Source organism: Cebidichthys violaceus, unplaced genomic scaffold (assembly GCF_023349555.1).
Source record: "Cebidichthys violaceus isolate CVI_PGR_0920_01 unplaced genomic scaffold, fCebVio1.0.p SCAF_16, whole genome shotgun sequence".
NCBI lineage: Eukaryota > Metazoa > Chordata > Actinopteri > Perciformes > Stichaeidae > Cebidichthys > Cebidichthys violaceus.
Genome location: NW_027176329.1, coordinates 10178491 through 10200401, shown reverse-complemented (window position 1 = coordinate 10200401; position 21911 = coordinate 10178491). Strand labels below are relative to the sequence as shown.

Here is a 21911-nt window from a genome sequence, read left to right as displayed (position 1 = left end):
TCTTCACTCTTTGCTGAAAGTTCTGACAACAGTTTTTGCGAAGAGGACGACATGTAAAGTTTTAAACCCTGACTGATAGGAAAGAAAGGAAACTCTCCACGGCTATAATTTCTTCTTCACTGTTATGTGTGGGTTCGTCTTTCCACTGACAAGATGAGCGGCGGCGTGAGGCGGAGTGAGGGAAATGGAGAAGAGGACAACAAAGCTAACGTGAGTAATGCATACAACTGTCTTAAATGTTTAATGAAAGAGACAGTTGAATCACTGTCCGATTTAACTTAACTTAAATGTGTCTGTGGTCGTCAAAAATACGTTTCTGGTTACTCAATCCCAATTTATGTTCCCTGTATTACTGCTGGCCTAACGTAATTCACTTTATTACAACGCACAGCCATAGACGGGCTAATGTTCGCTAACTGACTGTCCTAGTTTACAGAATGTTTTGAGCAGAGGTAAGGCTAAGTGAAACTGCACAGAAAAATAACATATGAAATAAATAATTAAATAAATAAATGTGTATGGTCCCTGTAAGATATTTGAAAAGCAGGAATGATCTTTTTACCAAACACATGATGTCTGAATACATTGTCTCATATGAAAGCAAAATGTGCTTTTGATTTTATTTTTCTAAGAGTTTGAATCATATCCAACACACCTTTCTTCTTCTTCTTCTTCTTCTTCTTCTTCTTCTTCTTCTTCTTCTTCTTCTTTGGCATTACAAACTTAAGTGTTTTTAAGTTTTACTCTGTAGACAGACAGGAGCCTAGAGCTTGAGCATGTCATTCTGATGGTATTAATTGTACACTGTGACATCATTTAATCATTTAATGCCTGAAGGTGTGGTGATATTTAAATCAAATGACTGCAATTTAAAAGGCAAGTGAATTACTTGATATACTTTATCCTCTGACAGAGACACAAGTAATGCCATGGGCGCTGGATTTGATTGTGTGTCCTAAAACAAACACCTCTTGTTATCTATCATTACAAAATAGCATGTGGGACTGCTTGACTATACTTGTTGCATAAGTTGAGTGTCACTTATCATTGACTTTTCCCACAGAGTGACTGTTTCTGTGTCACTGTGTACATGGTACTTACACTGGAACATTAACCCACTCTGTGCCTTTGAAGAATCTGTGTGGAGCCTGTATTTTATTGTGTGTGCTCAGAAAGGAAAAACCAGTATACCGTAGTGCCTGCTCTTTCACTGCATAGCCTAATGTAACTTTATATGAGAATGAATCGATATGTCGAAACAAGTGAAGTATAACTCTCTACTTCAAACGTTGTTAGAAGTAAATTAAATAATTATACCCTCCAGACATGTTTTAATGGCTTGAAAATAATTGTATTTTTTGTATGCCATCCCAGAACATTATTAAGTTAATCCTTTTGTTAAGGTTCAGTTTAGAATACATTTACTTGATGTTCTGGATTGTAGAATTTTCAGAGGATTCCATGACAGGAGTTCCAAAGAACTCATTACGGAAGTGCCAAGACTTGTTCTCCGGGTAGTTTAATAGAAATATCCTCTATTCATTGGCAGTCCAAGAATGTTTTTTTTTCTTTGACCAATCTCATGTCATTATGTATTATGACTCTGTGACATGTGGTCCAGGAAGTGCCAAACCTGCTTTTTCACAGTTTGTTGCACAGTGTTAACTTTTCATCATACACTTCCTTGTCAATACCAAAGTGTAATGGATATTTACCAAGTAGCATGAATAAGAATTGTCAAATGAAAGGTGAAACATTACTTTTTATTGTGTTGAAGTAATTCATAGCACTAAGCCATTGAGTCAATAGGTGTTACGTACCGTCACAATGGCACATGATTCAGAACCAGGATGTTGGCATGAATGGACAGATGCTTTGTTTCTACAGAGATCTGGCAGGAAGAGGAGACATAGTCGTGCCTAAAATAAAAACACATTTTCCAGCTTTGATGGGCTCTGAATGTGCTTCAACAAAACAAAAATGCAAAAAAAAATGATTCGAGTAGGCTTTTTATTTCATTTCATTGGCTGTAAGTGAATGCAAGTTAGTGATTAATGACTCAATACAAATTAACTTGACTTCAGTTCACTGGTCCTTTTACAAAGCAATGACACTCTGTCGGAGGTGGCTAAGAAGCATTTTGTTCTTGTCTTGAGTCGCGTGATCTGTAAACATCAACTTTGACTTTGTTTGCTTGAAGCTCTGCTAACCACGATTTCCACTGGGAAACCTATTTCATCCCACTTACGCACATTTAGGAGTTAAATACATTTTTTCCGGATCTTGACAAATTACATTGAAGTTAATGTGTGTTCTCTCATAGCGTGAGAACACGCTGGGAAGAGCTACAATGACAAGGTTATTGAAATAGCTCAGCTGGATTGTTGTGGGTTTTTGTTAACTCCAGGGTTTACTTACATAGCTGCATAAGAAAGATCTAGTCTGAGCCTTTTGTGTGTGACACTGACATTGTCAAATGGCATGTTTGCACTTCTCACATATCAACAAAAGGATAAACAACTATTAAATATATACAAATAGAGTGCTGACGCATTTTTGTAGGCCAACCCTGGCAGTTAGTATCGCACTGGTTTTCTTGACAAAAAGCCAATGGGATTTGTCCTTTGGATTTTGGACTATTGCGGAAAAAAAGCTCTGTGGCAAACACAGGTTTACGATACTTATATATGTTTTGTTTAGCAAGACAATGTTCCCAAATGAACACCACTTTTATGATTCTTGAAGAGTGAATACAAACTACACCACAGACACGTGAGTGTGAGTTTATACAATGAGGCTGGAACGGTGGACTAGTTGGTGTGATGTAATTTTTTTGTCTCAGACTACATCCACACTACTCCGTTTCTATTTGAAAACGCATATGTTTTTGCTACGTTTACACTGAGCGTCCACACTACGCTGACGTTTTCGAGCACCTAAAACGGAGGACTTTAGAAACGCTCCCGAAGACGGATACGTTTGGAAGCTCCGGGTAGCGTATTCGTTTGGACGGACGTAAACGCATACGTTTGGAAACGATGACATAGACACCCGCGATCGACTACCAAGTTAATTTACAGATTACAGGCATTGCTGACCTTATTGTCTTTACTAGCAGCTGTTGTCCAGTTAAAGTCTGCATGTCTGCGGAGGAAACAGTTTTGTTTTGTAAGTAAAACTGCGAGGCTGTGTCGTAGTGGAATGTGACAAAATGGCTGCGACCGTCTGGTCGCTAGCGATCTCCAGAGCTAACGGGTGTTAGCATTGAATTACTTTTTCAAAACGTTATTGGCATAAATGTGGCGAGTGGGACTGCCTAGGGGGCGCTATATCGATTGTGTTACTTGGTATTATACGTAGCTTTGTCATATGTTGTGTTTGGAGTGTGTACAAACAGCTGAGATGACTTTGTAGCGCAGGAGCTGCAGTGTGAGCAGGTATGGGGCATCATTATATTCGTTAGTGCACGTTATGAGTGGATTCATTTTTGGATGCCTGCTCCGCCCCCGCCGGTGGGGGCGCTCGGGCCGGACTGGTAAGTATCAAACACGTACTTAAGATCATTAAAGGCTACTTTATTACTCTGGTTGCTAAGTTACAAAATACGACAATCTACTTCCTGTTTACATCGGCGCGTGCCCAGTGTACGTGAAGAGTCACGTGATATTCGTTTTCAGGCATGTAGTCTAGACGGAGATCATTTCGAAAATGATGACTGAAACGCTGTGTGGACTGAGATCGTTTTCATTTGAAAACTTTGTTTCCAAACGTAAACGGAGTAGTATGGATGTAGCCTCACTTAGCCACTTGTTAGCAACCGCGTTTTTTTAAGATGCATAAAATCTTCAACATTTTCAAGGAGGGGTATCTACTGATGTATTTTATATCCTAGAACACAACATTATATTCTCTTAAGCTCATTTTAACCACAGACCTTATTTCAGTCATCAAAACCCCTTGACTTCAAGACAAGGGAGCCAGGATTTAGGACTGAAAGTCTGCTCTTTGTGTAAAGAAGCATACAAAATACCAAAATGTAAGGTACACTGTATGTGAGACATAAGGTCATACATTAAGAATATAATACGCTAGTGATGAAACTATAAGTCAACTTAATGAACAATAATTTTGGTAGTTCTTTTTTGATCGAAAAATGGTTTGGTCTATATACAATGTCAGAATATGGTGAAAAATTCCCACCACGATTTCAAAAAGTCACCTCTTCAAATGTCTTGTATTGTCAAACCAACAGTCCAAAACACAAAGATATTCAGTTTACTATCATGAAAGACTAAGGAACCCATATGGACATTTGAGAAGCTGAAACCAGAAAATTAGGGTATTTTTTCCTTAAAATGTTTTTAATTTGGTAGAATGAATATCCAAATAGTTGCTAGATGATTTTCTTTCTATCGACTATTCGATTAGTTACTAATAGTTACGGCTCTAGACGAAACAATAGATTGATATTTGAATATTTTGAGAATGATTTAGTTGCAGCTCTTTAACACTTTAAAACATTAGATTTAGGACCTTTACAATGCTTGAAGTTCAACGTTTAAGTTCAATGTGACTCTTACAGGTAGTCAGAGACACATGGATGTACACACGCAAGCATGAACATATTTGGACTGTGGCATTTGGCTTTTGTTTGCACAGTTTTGTTTACACTGCACACACTCAACGTGCCAGTGACTGTATAAAGACACTTCATTAATCTCTCTTATATAACTCGCACCACACATTCCTCACAGTGCTGCTACATACCACTGTCACCATGTACCAGATAAATGAAGGCATCTTCAGCCCATCGTTTTATCTATTGGTCACTTATCCGACTAAGTTATATATCAGTGTATATTTGCATACATTTAGGCTACACTTAAGTATGATAGTTTAACCTAGTCACTCATTTATCCATTGACTATTTAATAAAGATAAAAGCCTAGTTCCAGACCTCTGAATAAAAAAAGAAAAGTCAGTTCAGTCTGATTATCAAACTATAAAGATGGCTTTCAAACTGTCATGCAGTTTAGATTCACCGTCAACAAACCTCTTTGCTCCGGACGGTTTATTATCCAATCAGACAAATGTTCCCTTCGTTCTTTCCATTGTGCATTTGGCATTGCAGTCCTGCAGGGGAGGCTAGCAACCATGTGCCTCTTTGGACTGGCACTGAAGCTGTCTGACTGGAGAACAATCTGGAGGGAAAAAAGGGTTGGGCAGCTGGCGGAGCCTCACCCAGCCATGTAAGGCAAGACGGCCGGGGCTTCCCACGCTCTTAGTCACAAAGACAGAGACGGTCTGGATCACAGCTGCCTGAACATCATTGGGAAGAGTCCCCGACAGCTTCGTCTGCCCAGGTAGATATCAGAGGCTTAAAGTAAAGGGTATGCATTTTGGGTTCGTACAGGGTGAAGTGCATGATGGTACATGCGGGTGTAGTTTTGTCTGCTTCGTTACAGTGTTTGCTTTTATGATTCATGTCTTTGTTGTGGAGTTGTCATACTAAAAAATGAAGGGCTAGTTTCCCACTCACAGATTAAATCAGCCCAAAGAGATACTTAGAAATGTCATATACATAAGAGACATTAGTTTACCCGTTTATTTGATTAGCATGATGTATACATCATGCAAGGCACTATGTCTCTTTTTATATATATTTTTAAGTATCAAATATCCATCTGAATTAGTGGGTTCATCTTCAATTCATTTTTATTTGACACAGACCATCTGAATGCAAACGTTGCCATGGAGTTTGTCAAGACAAAATGCAACTTTTAAACTTTTTGGAGTCACTTCCCATTTGTCAGTTACTGTTCAAGAGTGACTCAGTTTTGTTGTATTGGTGACACATACCATTGGTATTATTCAGAAGGGAGGAGTTTATAACTAACATGTGCGATGTGTGATGGTTCGGAGCGGGATTCGCTGATATCAGCAAGTTACCATGTTTAAAGTGTTTTATGGTTTTTCTTATCATAGCGTGTTGCTCGGTAATTAAAGTACTGTGTTTTGACTGCACTCAGAGATGGATGGATTTCACGCTTTGCTGTGATCTCTGTTGGCACTTGGGAAAGGAATGTAGATACTGGTGTTGGTGCAAGTGTTGGTGCAAATAATGATCCACCGTTCTACTTTCTCAGTTTGTTAGAAAAGATTTAGTACGTAGATTTCTAGCTATGTCCGGTTGATTTGTTGTGTGTTCTTCAGTATCAGTCAGCATGTAGTACAGCTGAGCACAGCAATGATCTAGCAGTCATGGAGGAGCTTGTGGCTCGATAACTGGGATTGGATGTTCTTGTATTGATTGTGGGAGGTCACTGACTGGTATGAGGATGTTCTTGTAGCCCAGACACTCCAATTCGGTAAACATGAGTCACGTTGGACGGATGTGTAACTGACTGTTTTCATATTAGCTGCAGGTCCAATGCAGTATGGATGAGCTGCAGGTTTTTTTGGGGGGGGGGGTTTGTGCCTGAATTGTTGTGGCACAAAGATGTGTCAGAGATATTATCTCCTCTAATCCACTTCACTCTGCTCTTCAAGTCTGCTCTGCTCTGCTCTACTTTCAAACACATTGTGTGCTCTACTCTGTGCTACCCTGTTCTTTTATTATGCATAATCTATTTAACTATTTTTTTTACTATTAGTTGATCATTTAAGTCAATAAATATGACATTAATTGTCATATTTTGCTGAATAGATTAATTGTTCAAGTCATTTCTAGCAAAATGGCAAACATGACCCAGTTTCAGCCTCTCAATTTTGAGGATTTGCATTTGCAGTCCTTTCTTTTCTTTTATGTGGTAGTAAACTGAACATCTCTGCATTTGGGACTGTTGGTTGAGGAAAAAATAAGACATTTTATGGGCATTTTTCACCATTTCTGGCATTTTATTGACGAAACCATTCATCAGTTTATCAAGAAAACAATCTGCAAATGAACTGACAATGGAAATAATAGTTAGGTGCAGCCTTATTGCACTTTACTTTGAATTCCTTAAATATAAGTTAGAGAGGAGTAAAACATGTGTAGCTATAGCACTGCGCGGTCCTCCTTATCTCACAGAACAGAAGCAGGACACCAGAGACAGAAAACAAACTCTCCCTCCCTCAGGGCTTGCTGCCGCTCAGCTAAAGAGCTGACCTGAGAAATGATCCAGTGGCAGATAACTTACCTGATAGCTTTTTTGAACACTTAATTTGCGCCTGTTGCATTGTTTTTCTCTCTTATGTCGTTTCACTCTAGTATGTCGACACACTTTTAGAGGCTTGCAGGGATCTGTTAAATAATGCAAAGCTGTTTTGACCACCATACCTACTGTTTAAAGACAAATGTTGGTTGTGGCGGTTACTGGCAGCACAGAACACAAATGTTATGATAAAACTGACTCATCATAACTGTCTCGTCGTTTTGACCAAATTCATTACCTACAGTACATTAAATACAGAAACAGTTTGGGTTATTTGGGTCTGCGTGGAAACAATATTACTGTAGAAAATAGCAGTGCAATAGCAGTGCAAAAGGTTATTTTGTGATAAATTAATTTGATGTTGCATAGTTTTCCCAGTGGAAATATTTTTGCTCAGTGTTTGGAAGACTTGTTTTTGTCTTTTGATCTTTATCATTTGATTCATGGAAATCTGATAACGAAAATGTATAGTTCGGAGGGAGAATCAATCAACTGTAATAAAACAACAGCTGAACACCTCAGTTTACATCACTGATATCATCTCTAAAGCAATTATCATTAGTTAGTGCATGTAACCTGAAAGTTGATTGTATTATGAAATGAGTTAATATGTACACGCTTGTGTCCTATAAGAGATATGGAAATCACAGGGATACAATTTAACCTCGCAGCTTTTGTTTTCTCTGTGTTTGTAAATTAATTTGAGGTTACTCTTCCCAGAAATTACAAACGAATGAAAATGAAGCATTCCCTGAGCCTGAGCCCTGAGCCTAGTGGTTAGTACAAAGTGTAAGATGTATTCAGCATAATAATAATATATTTATTTATAAAGCATAACCTGTCTACTTACAAAAACACCCTCATATTCCTCATCGCGCACATTTGCTGACGCAAGTCTGTTTTTCTTGTCAATACATGAACGTAGGAGCTATGAAGTCAGGACTTAACAGCTAACAGTTGCTAATTATGTTAATTGTTGGACAGGCTGATTCAATGTTCTACCTTGGAACATGACGACATGCACATTCCATAATGACACCTAATGAGCACACTTTGTAGGAGCAGTACATTTGTATTGGTTTGGACTGTTGTTATGGTGCTGTGCAGTTTACCTCTGCAATATTTTTTGGACTGCAGCGTGAACAATAAAGGATTTTGAGGTAATAATCCATAAGACTCTTGTTTTTCTGAAATGTGGTGACAATGTTTAATAAGCAGAGATTGGCTTGACGCTCAGCGCTCGGTGTCTGCGCCACCACAATATGATCTTATACTGGCAGCATTGTAGTCTGCAGTTTCCAGTATTTCTTTTGTTTGTCTGAAACACGCTGCTGTTGCAGGATTTTCTTTAGTGAAAGAGGAAACTCCTCATAGGCATTCAGTACAGCACATGAAAAAGCTTGACACAAGAGTTGGCACTATTAAAGATTAATTTGCATTCTGAGAACCAAAATATACCCCTGATCTGCCTAGAATGTACTTTTATGAAAAAGATGATTATTATCTGTAAACTATTCTTCAGATGTGCTTACTTTGAAGCTCTGTGGATGAGTGTCGGGCACTTGCCAGAAACGTGTCAATGGAGTGTTCTCCAAAGAAACAAGAAGCGTGTGGTGAGGAGCAGGACGCTATGTTTCTGTGTACAGTAACCAGCTCCCAGTGTGTGTTTGTGCCGCGATCCTCTGTAGAAAGCCCTCAAGCTGTCGCTCCCTTTGATCACAGAATGAAATGTTGGCCTGCCTGTCACTACCTTGACTCTGATGGTTTTCAGGCGTTGCAACAACACACAAAAATCTGCCTTTCGTGCGAAACCATTTGCATGCAAAGCAGCAAACCGGTCGCTTACGTAAGTAGCCACATGTGTTAGCCACATGTGATGTGTCTTCTTTGGCCTTAAGCCATACGTTACTGTATGTGTGTTGACATGACTTATGGCAGGCATGTTCACACACACACTCTAAAACCATAAATTGTTTCCAGCCATGACCAGTGACACACACACAACAATAAAAAGCTACGTTCTACAGGAATCCTGCAAACAACAATCCTCTGTTAGATATTTCATATTGAGATATAAAACTTACACACACACACACACACACACACACACACACACACACACACACACAAACACAGACACACACACACACAACAAAAGTAACTTGAATCCTACAGGATGTTACAATGCATTCTACTTTTATTGAACAGAGATGATAAATACAACAGTGGTGCCATTCTGCCCATTTTTCGCGATCTTATCATGATCTGCAGGCAAGAGGCATCACATGATTGTTGATTGCCTCATATCAACAAAAGTGTATCGGACTGCAGTTATACATTCGGGGTCTCTGAGCAGGGTGTTGCCATGTTGCCAAGTTGTCACATAGAGCTGTAACATTCAACCACTTACTGGTACTTAATGTGTGTGCGCATGACTGCTGGATGGAGTTACTTGGAAGCCAGATACAGTGAAGGGCTTTTCCCAGGAAAGGAGTGATCGAATGAATGAAGTTTGCTGTCTGGTGGTACAAGCTATCGAGCATGAAACAAAATCTAAACTTTGCAAAATGTATTATTCCGGTTGGAATACTTTGAACATTCTCATAGTCAGGTTGAGGTGTCACTACTGAAGGTATTATTGCAGCGCTGCCTTCACACTTAAAGATAGACTGCGGTATGTAGAGTACGTGTCAGTGCCTCTTTATCATCCCTGCACTTAAATCACAGGTGTCATTCTCACATGCGGCAATTGCAGGTGTGTAAAGCGGCTTTATGATGGTGTGCACTGTGTGAGCTGAATCACTGTGCCGTATGACAGTACTGAGTGACATCAACCAAGCAAGACAACATTAAAACATGGGATGTTTCAGAGCAAGAACTTCAAGGGAATGAATTCATGCAAATAATTACACAGGTGAAATTGATGAGACAAAGAAGATTCCTTGAGCTGGATTTAAGACAGGGAGGCAGCATCTGTTGCGCTTACTTTTTATGTGTGTGAAACTTGTAAAAATAGCTAGTTCTGGAAAACACATTTTTGTGAGCGAAGCTTCAGTTTCCACTAGTGTGACATCAATGAGTGCAGCTGTATTCTACAGAAGCAAAAAAACGACTTAAAAAAACCTCTCCTATCTAGTATTCTTTCCTATTTCTATATTTTAGTCTTTTAGACTAAGATTTATGATGAAATCAACAAAGGAATCACAGTACAATCATCGACAGGACATTTTGTTTGTGTTTCTTCTTTGCTTTTGGCTAGAAGATTATGGGCCATTTGATCTGATTGCTATCTAATTTACTCTGTAGCTGACGCCCACACAAAGTTGAACTATGGCCACTGATGTTGATGATGATAGCACCCACCGCAGCACCACAAAGTGGAATAGCCTAAGAGTTTTTATAGTTCTGTAATGACCTTAAACACTGTATGGTGGCACATAACAGCTACAGCAGGTCCCATATAAGCTACACATACAGTACATATGAGCATGTACATACACATGCATGCATACATACAAACACATCACACATAGAGGCCAGGCTTAAGCATGAGTTGGTGATAAGATAACACTCAGCTATGTTACATAACTCTGCTGTACCTGGACTTTTATCCTCCAGCTAAACTGGAATTATTTAGTCAAAAAGCCAAATGGTTTGTTTTCTTTGCACATTCAGAGGAAAAGCAACACAATGTGTGTGGAGCCATACCTCCACTTACTTAAATGGGTGTTGCCGAGGAGGATTAAGTATTGTTAAAGCAAGTATTTGCTTTAGGGAAAGTTTAAGGGCTTTAATTTGACTGTTAACTGATGTCAATTGTCATTTCAGTTTTTAAAGTGAGATACGCTGCACATTTTTTTTCCGCTTCCCATCCTGTTGTGTAATTTATTCACTGTCTACTGGATTATTTGTTTGTCACTGAAACATAAAATCTGAATAACATGTTTTGTGTCACAGTTCAAGAACATTTTACGTGTTGAAAAGTTATGTACTGTGTTAATGTGTGCATCAGGCCGTTTGCATTGGATGATCTTAAACACTCTAGATAAATGAAGTTCTGGATTTTGATGGGATCTTCATCTAAATAGCTATGATTAACATAGAACAACATGCACCTCCAGTGAAAGCCTACATTTACTATCAGGGGTGTCTCCATTGTATTAGGAATATAACTATGTGTCACTAATTAAGGCAACAGGAGAAGCTGGGGCCTCATTCAAAACAGCTTATGTTTAACAAATAAAGAAGCTATAAACTCCATTGAAAACAGAATAATCACCCAATCCTGTGGGGATGAACACAAACTAGTGAGTATGTCGTTGCTATTTTATATTAATACTTAAAAAAAGCATGTATGAGACAATTCTCACATGATCTGTTTTTATTTTAAAGTTGAATAGAGAGTGACTCACCACTCACGCTGTTTTTAGTGTTGGTATTTTTGGCCCTTACTGGACCGGACTGGTTTCATTTTCTCCAGTGAGTAGACCAGACTATTTGGTCATAACCACCAGGCTTTCCCCCTCGGAGGATGCAATGGAAATGTCTCCTCTGTGTCGGTTGCTAGGCTTTGTAGTCAAACAGTGTGGCATCCACAGAGGAACTTCAGTATGGGGAAGCGTTATGACAAAAAGAACGCTTTTCTTTCTCTGCTCCACCCTCTTTCTCCCTGATGACATTCATTTTAAACCTCTCTCCTTTCTCTTCATTGGTTGTTTCTCTCAAAATCCCCACAGCTCCATTTAGTCATCTAGTTTCTGTTATGCCCTCATCTTTCATTTCAGGTCCAATGCAGGCGGCTTGGACTCACTCTACAAGATCAGGATCAGTCAGGCTGCACCTCGGAGCGGCACAGCAACAAGGTACAAAATCAAAGAGGAAAACAGTTTGGTTGTGCTGTTTACTGAATGAACGAAAGTACAACTTTTTTTTTACTGAATATAGGAGAGCAGCATTGCAGTAGTGCTGCCACAGAAACCAGTGGAGCAGGAAGAAACACGAATCACTCCCACAGAAGAACAAATTGAAGTCATTAAGGTATGTGAGCTTGTTTTGGTGTTTGTTTCTATAGTTGTATGCATGTGAGAGCCAGTCCACCTATCTATGCTTTTTTTAAGTATTTGTGTGCTCACCCGTTTTATCCAACACACTCCCGTCTTTGTGGTTTCCAGGTTTATCTCGAACCCCGTCCAGAGGCAGCGGAGAGGGTCAAAATGATGACGGATGAGGTGTCGCAGATTCAGGAGGTAAGTGTGCGACTGGAGAACACTGCAGCATGTGTGTCTCCGAGTTGAATAAGGGGAAGAGCATAGGAATCGTTTCGGCACAGAACAATTTTTGTTTTGTGTTTTTGTTTCTAGGTGAGGTACTGTCTGAAGACTCTGAGAGAGCAGATGGCCGCCAGGCAGAACGTTAACAACAACAAGGTACACACCGTCTGCATCAAACATAAAGACGTTTTGAGGAATGTGCCAAAACATTTAGACGAAAGATTGTTCGGTCAATGAACAAAAAGCAAAGGTGTAGTATATGTCTTGTCAAAGTGGTGGACATGAATGATGTTTAACACACTTTTCCGGTGCTGTCAGAATACTGCAATCGTATTGGTTGCCTTATATCCATGTGGATCAAATCTCTGAAGTCTCTCCTGACAAAAGCGGCGGACATATTTTTGTCCTTTGTTTGTGTTTTGTGTATATGTTGCTTAAGTTGTTGCTTAAGTGTGTTGCTCTCTTAGCTGCCGTAAAATGAACTCAGTTAGGCCTGCAACTTATTAGCTAAAGATTATTTTCACATTTATTAATCTGTCATTTATTTCTTACATTAGTTAAATCATTGTGATGAAGTGCTTTACTTTCACATTCAAATATTTAAAGCAAAGACGAGCAAAAATTGCGAAATAAATAGAACAAGTCAGGACAAAGAAGCATCAATAAAATCCTCAACAAAGTAGAAGCCTGGACACCACAAGTCTCGTGCTTTTAGCAGAGCAACACCAGGAGCCCTTGAATAGCATCAGCAACTCATCGACTGTGCGACTAATCGTAGACACAACGAGAATACGATGCATTATCATAGTAACTGTAGTGTTTCTCAGTTTGTTATGTTTCCTTCAAGTTGCAGTGCTGTGATCTCTCTGGGTCACTCTAGTAGTTGTACATTAGTTGTACATTATGGGAGTAAAAGGAGAAATAAAGCCCTAACTCCACTAACCAACCGCTGCTCTCCTCTTCAGTATCCAGCCAATGGCTTCAGAGTCAACCTGCCCAGCAGCAAACCGGCCGTCACCAACGGCAACACTGTTCCCACTGAGTCAGACGCTCAGGTGAGCTAAAAACAATACCGCCTTCTCTAACTGATGTTTGCTGTGCTTGCTTTTATGATCTGATTATTCATCAGTTTAATATGAATAAACCACGGGGAATAGCAGAAACCAATTTCAGCTGAAACTAGTTTAAATGCTTTCAAATGTGTATTTAAGTGACAGGCATGACATCCATTATGGAAAAAGTGTCTGGCCCTCCAGCTGTTTCGCACTCAGACAATCCAACTGCCTGCTGCTCCAAACAGTGCCAGACTCTCTGAAGCTCATAACAAAACTTACCACACACACAGCGAAGGGCTCACTTACATCCTGACTAATAGCGCACACACACACACACACACACACACACATATACACGCACACACAATATTGTATTTCGCATGCATTATTCTAGACTCGGCACATCACAACATCTCCTGTAACACGACACCATAATCTACCAGGGCAGTAGAGTCAGAGCAGGGAGGTATTGTGGCTATCCATACCCAGTGACCTGTATGTGTGGCATGTAGGTAACCAAGGGTCAATTTACACTAAGTGCTGTCAGATTATACAGCAATGCAGAGTGCATTTTTTTGTCTGGAAAAAGTATGTAAGTTAAGTTATCTCTGCTAACATGCGTCCAGCTTCTTGTCTAAATGCCTTTTGTTACCTCAGGGTTGGCTAAACAGCCTTTTAAACACAGAGCAAATGGCCTATCAGCAGCCGCTCTTATCTGTTTGTCAGCGCCAGCCTTGCTCTCGGGTTCAAGTGGTTTGCCAGATTAAGCCTGATTGAGCGTGTCACTTTCTGTCTGCCTGCACTCTCAGGTCGGGGATAATCAGGAGGAGAGTGTGAGGCTCAGGGAGGCGACCAAGCGTCTGTACGCACAGCTGAAGGAGATGGAGAAGAGGCATCAGGAGGAGAGGGAGAGACTGCAGGTCTGTCTCACGAGACGAGTAACATGACACAACTTCCTGTCTGCGGCTATGACTCACTCCTCTGCTGCTGCCTTGTTCCTTTAATCGCCCTCATTATTTTGTCTTATCTGTGGATTTCATCCCTCATCCTGTGATCCCCCACTGTTTGGGTCTTTGCTCTACAGCACATTCATCTGCCAGGTCATGTAGGGACACAGACTAACCACAGGCTGATCTGTCGAGCACTATCCTGATGGTCTTGTACTAAAACCCCCCTTTACAGTTACTGGCAACAACACAATTCTATTAATACAACAGGCAGAGACCTAAAACCATTTACAGAGTTTCAACCCTAACGTGTCATTTTATTCAGCTGTATTGCTAGTCATCAGCAAAAATGTTTAGGTTGTGATTCAGACAAGATCAGAGCAAATATTACAACATGTAAGAAATACCACTTCCAATTACACAAACCAGGTCTATACAAAATATTGTACTCCCAAATTGAATTACTGGGATCAGGGAAACCCACTACGTTGCTATCTGAAAACACGATCAGTCAGACAATCAGAGGTTTTAAACAAACTAAACTGAATTAATAGGCTTCCTGGGTTTAACTTTCATTACTGTTGTGCAAATAGGGATAATAAAGGCTAAGGAGAATCTTGTTTATCAGAACATTGCCTTGCAAAGAGAAAAAGAGAAATCCTATGGAGCCTAAGAGTGTGCAGAGCTCCTTTGTGCTCTGCTGTTAAGTATTTTTTTACTTACACCTGAGTATTTTTGCCTGGATGTGCGCACAGTTGGTCCCTCTTTAAATAGGGATTATGGCCACACTCATTTTTGGTTTAACTTCCAAGTAAAGTGGTTTAGATAACCCGGGTAGTTGTAGGCTAACCCCAAACAACTACAATGTGACAGAGGTCTAATCAGCCAGAGTAATTGAAAACAGTAATTATTTGTGTGTGCAGAGCCTTTAATATGGTATCCACTACTTAATTACAGGAAAACCCAAACTTACTCTGTGGCTCTCCTAACAGGCTGAGTCGCACGAGTATGGTGTTCGTCTGGCCGAGCAGTCTGAGCAGCTGCAGACGGCCGAGAAGCAGTCAGAGGAGAGGGGTCAGCAGGTGGAGGAGATGCAGAGGCTGCTGGGAAGCATGGCGATCGAGAGCCGCAACCTCAAAGACAAGATGGCGGCAGGGGAGGCCGAGCTGCTGCAGCTCAAAGCAGACAAGGAGAAAGGGGAGGAGAGTGAGCAGAGGTGAGAAGAGAAACAAAGTGATGAGACAAAGTACAAACATTGGTACAAATAAGGGGAAAAAAACTCTGTATGCAATAATAGTGTCTGTTTGATGCCCTGAATTCATCCTCATTATACATCTTCAAACATGAGACAGTATATCTCCAAATATAGTTTTGAAATTGATTACTTATTAACAACTTGCTTCCCAGGGTGTAAAATACAAATCATGACAACTAACATGACCTCCACTAGTCAAAATAATTTGTTCAGTAGTTTTGTTAATGTATGGCTTTATACTTCATCCATTTGCTGTTAGTTTGACAGAGTTTGTCTCACATATTTGTGTGTTTGCAGGTGTGAGGAGCTGGAGAAGGACGTGGCCATTCTGAGGGAAAAGATTCATCACCTTGACGACATGTTAAAGAGTCAGCAGAGGAAAGTCCGCCACATGATCGAACAGGTATTTATGCACACAAACAGGTTGACTAGCAGTGCAAGGTGCACACAGACACATACACACACACACATAATGAGCTCTCCGGTGCCCACAACGGCACAGGAAGCCATTAACAAGGAAATTAGATTTTGAGGAGGCGGACACATAAAGCGTAATTGATGTGCAGGAGTGAAGTCAAGAACAAACATGTGGCGAAAACAAAAAACTCACTCGTCATGAATAAGTGATGCCGCATCTGCTCCTGTAGGAAAAGTGTTTCTCCTGAGCATATCTCATTGTTTGTTTGTGTTTGTTTGTTTGTATGATACAGCTGCAGAACTCCCGGACTGTCCTCCAAGAGAGAGATCGATTCATCAGGGATCTGGAGGAGAGAGTGGCTTTCCTGGAGGCTGAGGTCAGGAGCCTCGTAGTTAGAATCTGAATATATTTTTGTCTGACATTTTGATATAGTACATAATATTTGTTTTTAGTTGTCCTTTCTTCGCTAAAGCTTTAACACTTTTCCAACCAAGTAAAAGCTGAAAAGTTGTCCTGCATGTGAAACATTCATAATACTCCTCTGTGACGGCAATGGTACTTCTTTGCACACAATGTAACGTCTTTAACCCCTTTCCGTCTGCAGAACAGAGAAATGCATGACCACTTGGAGTACTTCCTGGCAGGCCAGGAGCCTCCGGCCCCGACATCCACTGAGAAGAAGCCAGAGATTGTTTACAGGTAAGCTGCTTCTTTTCTTATTTACATTAAGAACGCTGTTTTCCATCTGACACGGTGTCTTCTCCGCCAGTCATACTAAACTCAAATGTCCACGTAAACCTCAAAACATTCAATTCTTTTCCCCTGTTCTGTGCAGTAAAACAATAACACCGACGACACACACCAACAAGGCCCTACCGTTCATCAAAGTCATCGAGATCAAGTCCTGAACGGAGTGTCAACCAAAGGAATGACCAGATGGAAAATACAGTGTAAATATATATTTAACCACCCACCGGTATGTAAAATGTAGATCTGCAGTGATTTAAAAAAAAGTTGGCTTAACAGACCTCATGGTGACAAAGCACATTGGTCCTTTGGTTAGTACCTCCATAGTTACTCTTGAGGCTGTTCTGGATACATTTACTGCATCCCTTCCTTAGGAGGAACCCTTAAAAGATACAAGGAAGGAGCTGTGCAATGCAAAGAGTTTTACTGAACTTCTTACATAATACACAAAGACACAAATCTGTGCAGCATGTACTTTGTCAGCAAGTCGTAACGATGCAGTGGCAGTAGCGAGAGTTCAGTAAAGTTCTCTGTGTTTATTTTTGTCCACCTTCACTTCTTTCCCATGCAGAAATAAGATGTGTGAACAGCTCAATGTAAAAGGTTGGTCGAGATTAGAAACAGCTCTATTCTTTATTAATGTCCCTGTTAGACACACATTTAGACAAATGTACAAATAACTCACTGTGTTGAGTGTTTTCAGCACTTCTTCATCCTACAGCCTCTTGGCCTATTGACCTCAGTCTGAAGCAGCCGCAGGGTTCAGGGTCAGATTCCTGTGCTTCGCACCGCATTGCCAAAGGCAGGCATGCAGTTGGCTATGTCATCGTTAAAATATGAGTTATGTTTAACTTAAATATATTTCTCTGTACAAATACAATTACAGTGATAATGCTATTTTATATATTAGAATTTAGACCTTTTTCTTTTTAGCTATGCTGATAAATACTTATACGAGGCTACCTGTAGAGATAGAGGCTAGCTGATTGCAATATTTATTTTCTTATCTATGCTGCCAAGTGCTGCCTCAACACCTTTATTACATATCCTGCCTATTTGTGCTACAATATTGCATATTTAATGACAACACCGGTTCAAACTTACTGACATCGTTATACATTGTTTGAATGGCTGTTTTTCTGTAAAATACTTGGACTCGAGGATGTACATTTTTATAAACTACCCATTTACTGTGAACACTGTAGATAGATACATTGAAGTTCAGTCTGTTATTTCACATTTTATTATCGAATGAAACACCTGGTTTATCTGACTCATTTGTTGTATCTCTGTTGTTGCATCTTTACTTCTGTAACCTTGTACTGCCACCTAGTGGAGATATTAAAGACACTGAAACTGAAGACGCGGGTTGCAAAGCTTTTTATCTCAAACCACGAAAGAGTTCTAGTTCTACCTCACATAAATACAAATCACACAATATCAATGAAATAAGTTATGATGGTCCGTATAAATATCTTACATCTGTACAAACACAGTAATTCAAAACACTCATATTTACATTTGGACTTGGAAAAACAAATCCAGGTGACTTGCCATTAACTTTGCTATTTTTACAAAAATGTCAATGCAAACCTTGCCATGTGGGCTACAATCATATTTGTCCTCTGGACATGTTAATTTGTTCCAAAATACAAACTAAGGCCTTGGGTGAAATGAGAGGAAAAAAAACCTTGTGACTGCAAGATTCTAACAGCTGTTATAAAAAGAGACATTTCTTTGAAATTATCTGAAAAATTGTGTACCTTACTGAGGGGAGAAGTTTTCCCAACTCAATTAGTGGGTGCATTTTAAAGCTCAACTGAAAAACAAAGTTACAGTACGTTACAACTTTATGTTCTCCAGCAGGCTGTTACAGCCGTTTGTCCACACAAACATTTTGCAACAGTCAGCTGTAACAGCGATCTCTCACAGGGTGCTTTCCAGGGTGTTGTAGTTGTCCTTGAAACTTTTGAGCTCCAGAAAGTGTTTGGGCCTCTTGCTGCGCTGGCCAGTGGAGGGCAGGTAGGTGACCTGGATGGTGGAGGGAGTGCTCCGGACAGGAGAGCCTGTCAGGTCCTTGGCTGCGGACTGGTGGTGCTGGTCCAGGCTGGTGGTGCTGGAATAGGCTTTCACCCTGAGGGAGGGGAGAAGAAAAGGGGGGGTTACTTTACAAAAATCCACAAATATATAATAATACTAGTACACATAATAATGTTCATGGATATCTAATGAAATAGCAGCAGCGCAAGTAGTAGTAGAAACGATTGCATGTGAAAGCATACACTAGCTCCAACAATGTTTCAAGTCTGGACCAGTGGAGCAGCACTTACACATCAGCCAGTTCATTGAGAGCTTGCTGGTACTCGAGAAACTCAGCTTCCCCAAAAACCTGAAAGAAACGGTTAAAGTCAAATCAGTAACATGCTGCAACACAACTGTTAAACCCATTATATTCCTATTTTCTTTTCATCACCCATCAGTCACACACAAAAACACTCGTAAGCACCCCAGTCCCATGGCGAGCGCTGTCGTAGCCTTCGAGTAAGCGGTCAATGAGCGGGCTGCGGCTGCTCTTGATCAGAGAGTGGGAGTTGCGCAACTCCAGCAGCCAGTTCCTGAAGTTGCGTCCAGTGAACGCACTGGGACATCGGCTTATCTCCTGCAGAGGAATCCCTGAGGTCCAAACAGGAAGGAACCACAAGTGAAGGTTAGAAAAGATGAAACTTCAATACTTCCCATGGGAAGATTGGAAACTAATGACATAAGAAATGCATTTATTAAAACATTGGAGACTAGCAGATCAAAAGCTATTTGAACTGCTGCTCCTCCATGAGAGGTAAGCATTGAGGTGATTTTGAGAGAGAATAACAGTAATGCGTGTGAGAATAATAGACTCAGTTTATGTGATGAGATGATGATAAGAACAACGCATGCACCTGCAAAATCCGAAGCAAGTCCAAGCATCACGTTTGATTTCTCACCTGAGTCCCGGATGGCATCCAGAGCTTTCATTCTGTACAGGTAGTTGTAGCAACCTGTGAAATACAAACATAAAACAAATACATAATAAAATACACATTTTTTGACAGATACATGCACTTTAGGTGTACGTGAGATTCAGGAGGTTACAAGATGAGCTGAATAAGGTGACTGACTGATTTGTGATTCCTGTTTCAGCCTGTCGTCTTCCTCTGATAGGAGACGAGGTTCGAAGCGGATCTCGTGGACCTGGGACAGTCTGGAGTCAATCTCCTCCCTCAAACCCTAAATCAATTCAAGAAGAAAATACACAGACACGTGAACTCTCCCTCCAACGGCAGCTACGGCATGCGGTAGTCAACTATTCTTTGGCAACACAAGAGGTAATTAAACTTATAAAAGTGAGATCCACTTTACCTTTGGTGCGTTGTGGCCAATGGGTGCATGGGGTCCTCTGCGGGATCTCATTGCGAAACGCATGATTTGCCTTTTGACAAAGATAAACAGCAGTACGAACACCTGCACACAAGACCAGACGTGACGGGACAGGTTTTTAACGTCGGCATCATCACATGAGTACATATCAGCCAGCAACTAAAACAGAAACGTAGCGTCACGTACCAAGCTTCCATAGGCCATAACCAGAACAACATTAACCCCTGACAATGATTCTGCCATGTTGTCTGTCCGTGTGGACGTTACAGTTTATCCACAGGTCGGTTACGTTAGCTAACAGAGCGAACAAGGAACCTAGCGTTAAATGTTATGTTACTAACGTTACATTAGCTTGGTAGCTAACAGTCGGTTGTCCATCTTGAAAAGATGGTCACTGCTGCACATACGAGAAATTGTTTATCAGCTTTGAAAATGTGTTTTTACAAAAACAACTATGCATCAACAGTGCTAATACTCATCTATGTGTTCAGCGGCATCATGCATGAAGTAAGAAGTGTAACGTTTGCTTGTGCTAGCTGGGAGCAGTGCGACAACGACTACTGATTTGCGACTCTTCAAATTACCGTAATAACGGTGTAAGGCGGGCCAGTCAGGTCAAACGTAGTGTAATTAACATTTCTTACAAGATTTTTAAGAAGTGTTGCTCTTTTTTTAGCCCCAAGATGTCACAGGACCATAAAACCTACTGCTATCTGTTTTGTATTGTACCATGTGTACCATGTTTCTTTTTGTACACAATTTGATTACAAACATTAAAGATAATTTCGGATTATGATTTTTTCATATATTAGTGGCCCAACTCTTGTCATTAAAACAAGCCCTTTACAACAATATAACAGCACTTTCTACAGGATTATATATATATATATATATATATATATATATATATATATATATATATATATATATATGTATATTACATTATAATAATATTATTACTAGTTGTAGTAGTACTCGTCGTAGTAGTAGTAGAAGTAGTAACAAATCAAAAAATATTTTATCTAGAATTATTTTGTTTATATTACTTATTTTCTTGTATTTTATACTACATCACAATATTACATATTGTTGTATCATTATGGCATAGTCAGTGTATATAAATAACACATTGCATATACTAAACATCCATATATACTTAATTTGATGTATATCGTATTAATTATTCATGCTTGTACCTATACATTTATTTATCTAGCACACAGAGCATGACTACAAAGAGTTGCACAATTATTCGCACAATTCATTAATAAAGTCTTTTGTGAAGTTACGGTTATGTACTGTGTATTATGTATTGTATGCAGCTTTTGATTGTCATTTCTGTGATTTCTTTTATGCATTTTATTGTCCCTATTATATATTGTTTTTCATCTGTTTGCATACCTTCTTACCTTTCTCTTGTGCTCTTGCTCTTGTGAGTCTTTCCGAATCTTTTCAGTGAGCTCATACTGTCAAGTTCATGGCTCCCACTGAAATGTTATACATATCATTCGTGTTTGATAAATGCAATCTCTCACACGCCTCATCTCTCAGTTTGCCAAAATGCATTATCTGTGTTGTGCATCCATGCCACTGACATGTCTTAACTCCG

At 39.9% G+C, this 21911-nt stretch overlaps 2 protein-coding genes and 1 long non-coding RNA gene across 5 annotated transcripts; 1 reads left to right on the top strand and 2 right to left on the bottom strand.

Annotated features, from left to right (window-relative positions):
• On the top strand, positions 1-18249 carry tuft1b (tuftelin 1b). Its single transcript, XM_068711159.1, has 12 exons — positions 1-210; positions 11981-12058; positions 12141-12233; positions 12368-12442; positions 12557-12622; positions 13432-13521; positions 14331-14441; positions 15461-15684; positions 16021-16126; positions 16434-16517; positions 16746-16840; positions 16977-18249. The coding sequence occupies exons 1-12, from the start codon at positions 154-156 to the stop codon at positions 17047-17049; spliced, it is 1152 nt and encodes a 383-aa protein (XP_068567260.1). The 5' UTR covers positions 1-153; the 3' UTR covers positions 17050-18249.
• On the bottom strand, positions 377-5161 carry LOC137872753 (uncharacterized). The gene is made up of 3 exons (XR_011102888.1): positions 5054-5161; positions 1821-1919; positions 377-745 (listed from the first exon to the last, which is right to left on the bottom strand). It is a non-coding gene; the product is annotated as an uncharacterized lncRNA (long non-coding RNA).
• Positions 18250-18253: 4 nt separating the features above from the next.
• On the bottom strand, positions 18254-21782 carry LOC137872752 (protein C1orf43 homolog). Of its 3 annotated transcripts, none has more exons than XM_068711162.1 (7): positions 21712-21782; positions 20285-20386; positions 20044-20152; positions 19825-19923; positions 19395-19561; positions 19219-19277; positions 18254-19022 (listed from the first exon to the last, which is right to left on the bottom strand). In XM_068711162.1, the coding sequence occupies exons 2-7, from the start codon at positions 20345-20347 to the stop codon at positions 18815-18817; spliced, it is 705 nt and encodes a 234-aa protein (XP_068567263.1). In that variant the 5' UTR covers positions 20348-20386; positions 21712-21782; the 3' UTR covers positions 18254-18814. The 3 variants fall into 3 exon arrangements, with proteins under 3 accessions (XP_068567263.1, XP_068567261.1, XP_068567262.1); XM_068711160.1 differs by lacking the exon at positions 21712-21782 and adding an exon at positions 20489-20848; XM_068711161.1 differs by lacking the exon at positions 21712-21782 and adding an exon at positions 20489-20848 and having other exon boundaries at positions 19395-19566; positions 19875-19923.
• Between the last annotated feature and the right edge of the window lie 129 nt (positions 21783-21911).

Coding starts and splice junctions, on each gene's coding strand:
- tuft1b (XM_068711159.1), top strand. CDS start 154: ATGAGCGGCGGCGTGAGGCGGAGTGAGGGAAATGGAGAAGAGGACAAC. Junction 211..11,980: donor AAGAGGACAACAAAGCTAAC/GTGAGTAATGCA, acceptor CTTTCATTTCAG/GTCCAATGCAGGCGGCTTGG. Junction 16,841..16,976: donor AAGCCAGAGATTGTTTACAG/GTAAGCTGCTTC, acceptor TGTTCTGTGCAG/TAAAACAATAACACCGACGA.
- LOC137872752 (XM_068711160.1), bottom strand. CDS start 20,545: ATGGCAGAATCATTGTCAGGGGTTAATGTTGTTCTGGTTATGGCCTAT. Junction 19,924..20,043: donor GAAACAGGAATCACAAATCA/GTCAGTCACCTT, acceptor TGTATTTCACAG/GTTGCTACAACTACCTGTAC. Junction 19,562..19,824: donor ACTTGCTTCGGATTTTGCAG/GTGCATGCGTTG, acceptor TTTGGACCTCAG/GGATTCCTCTGCAGGAGATA.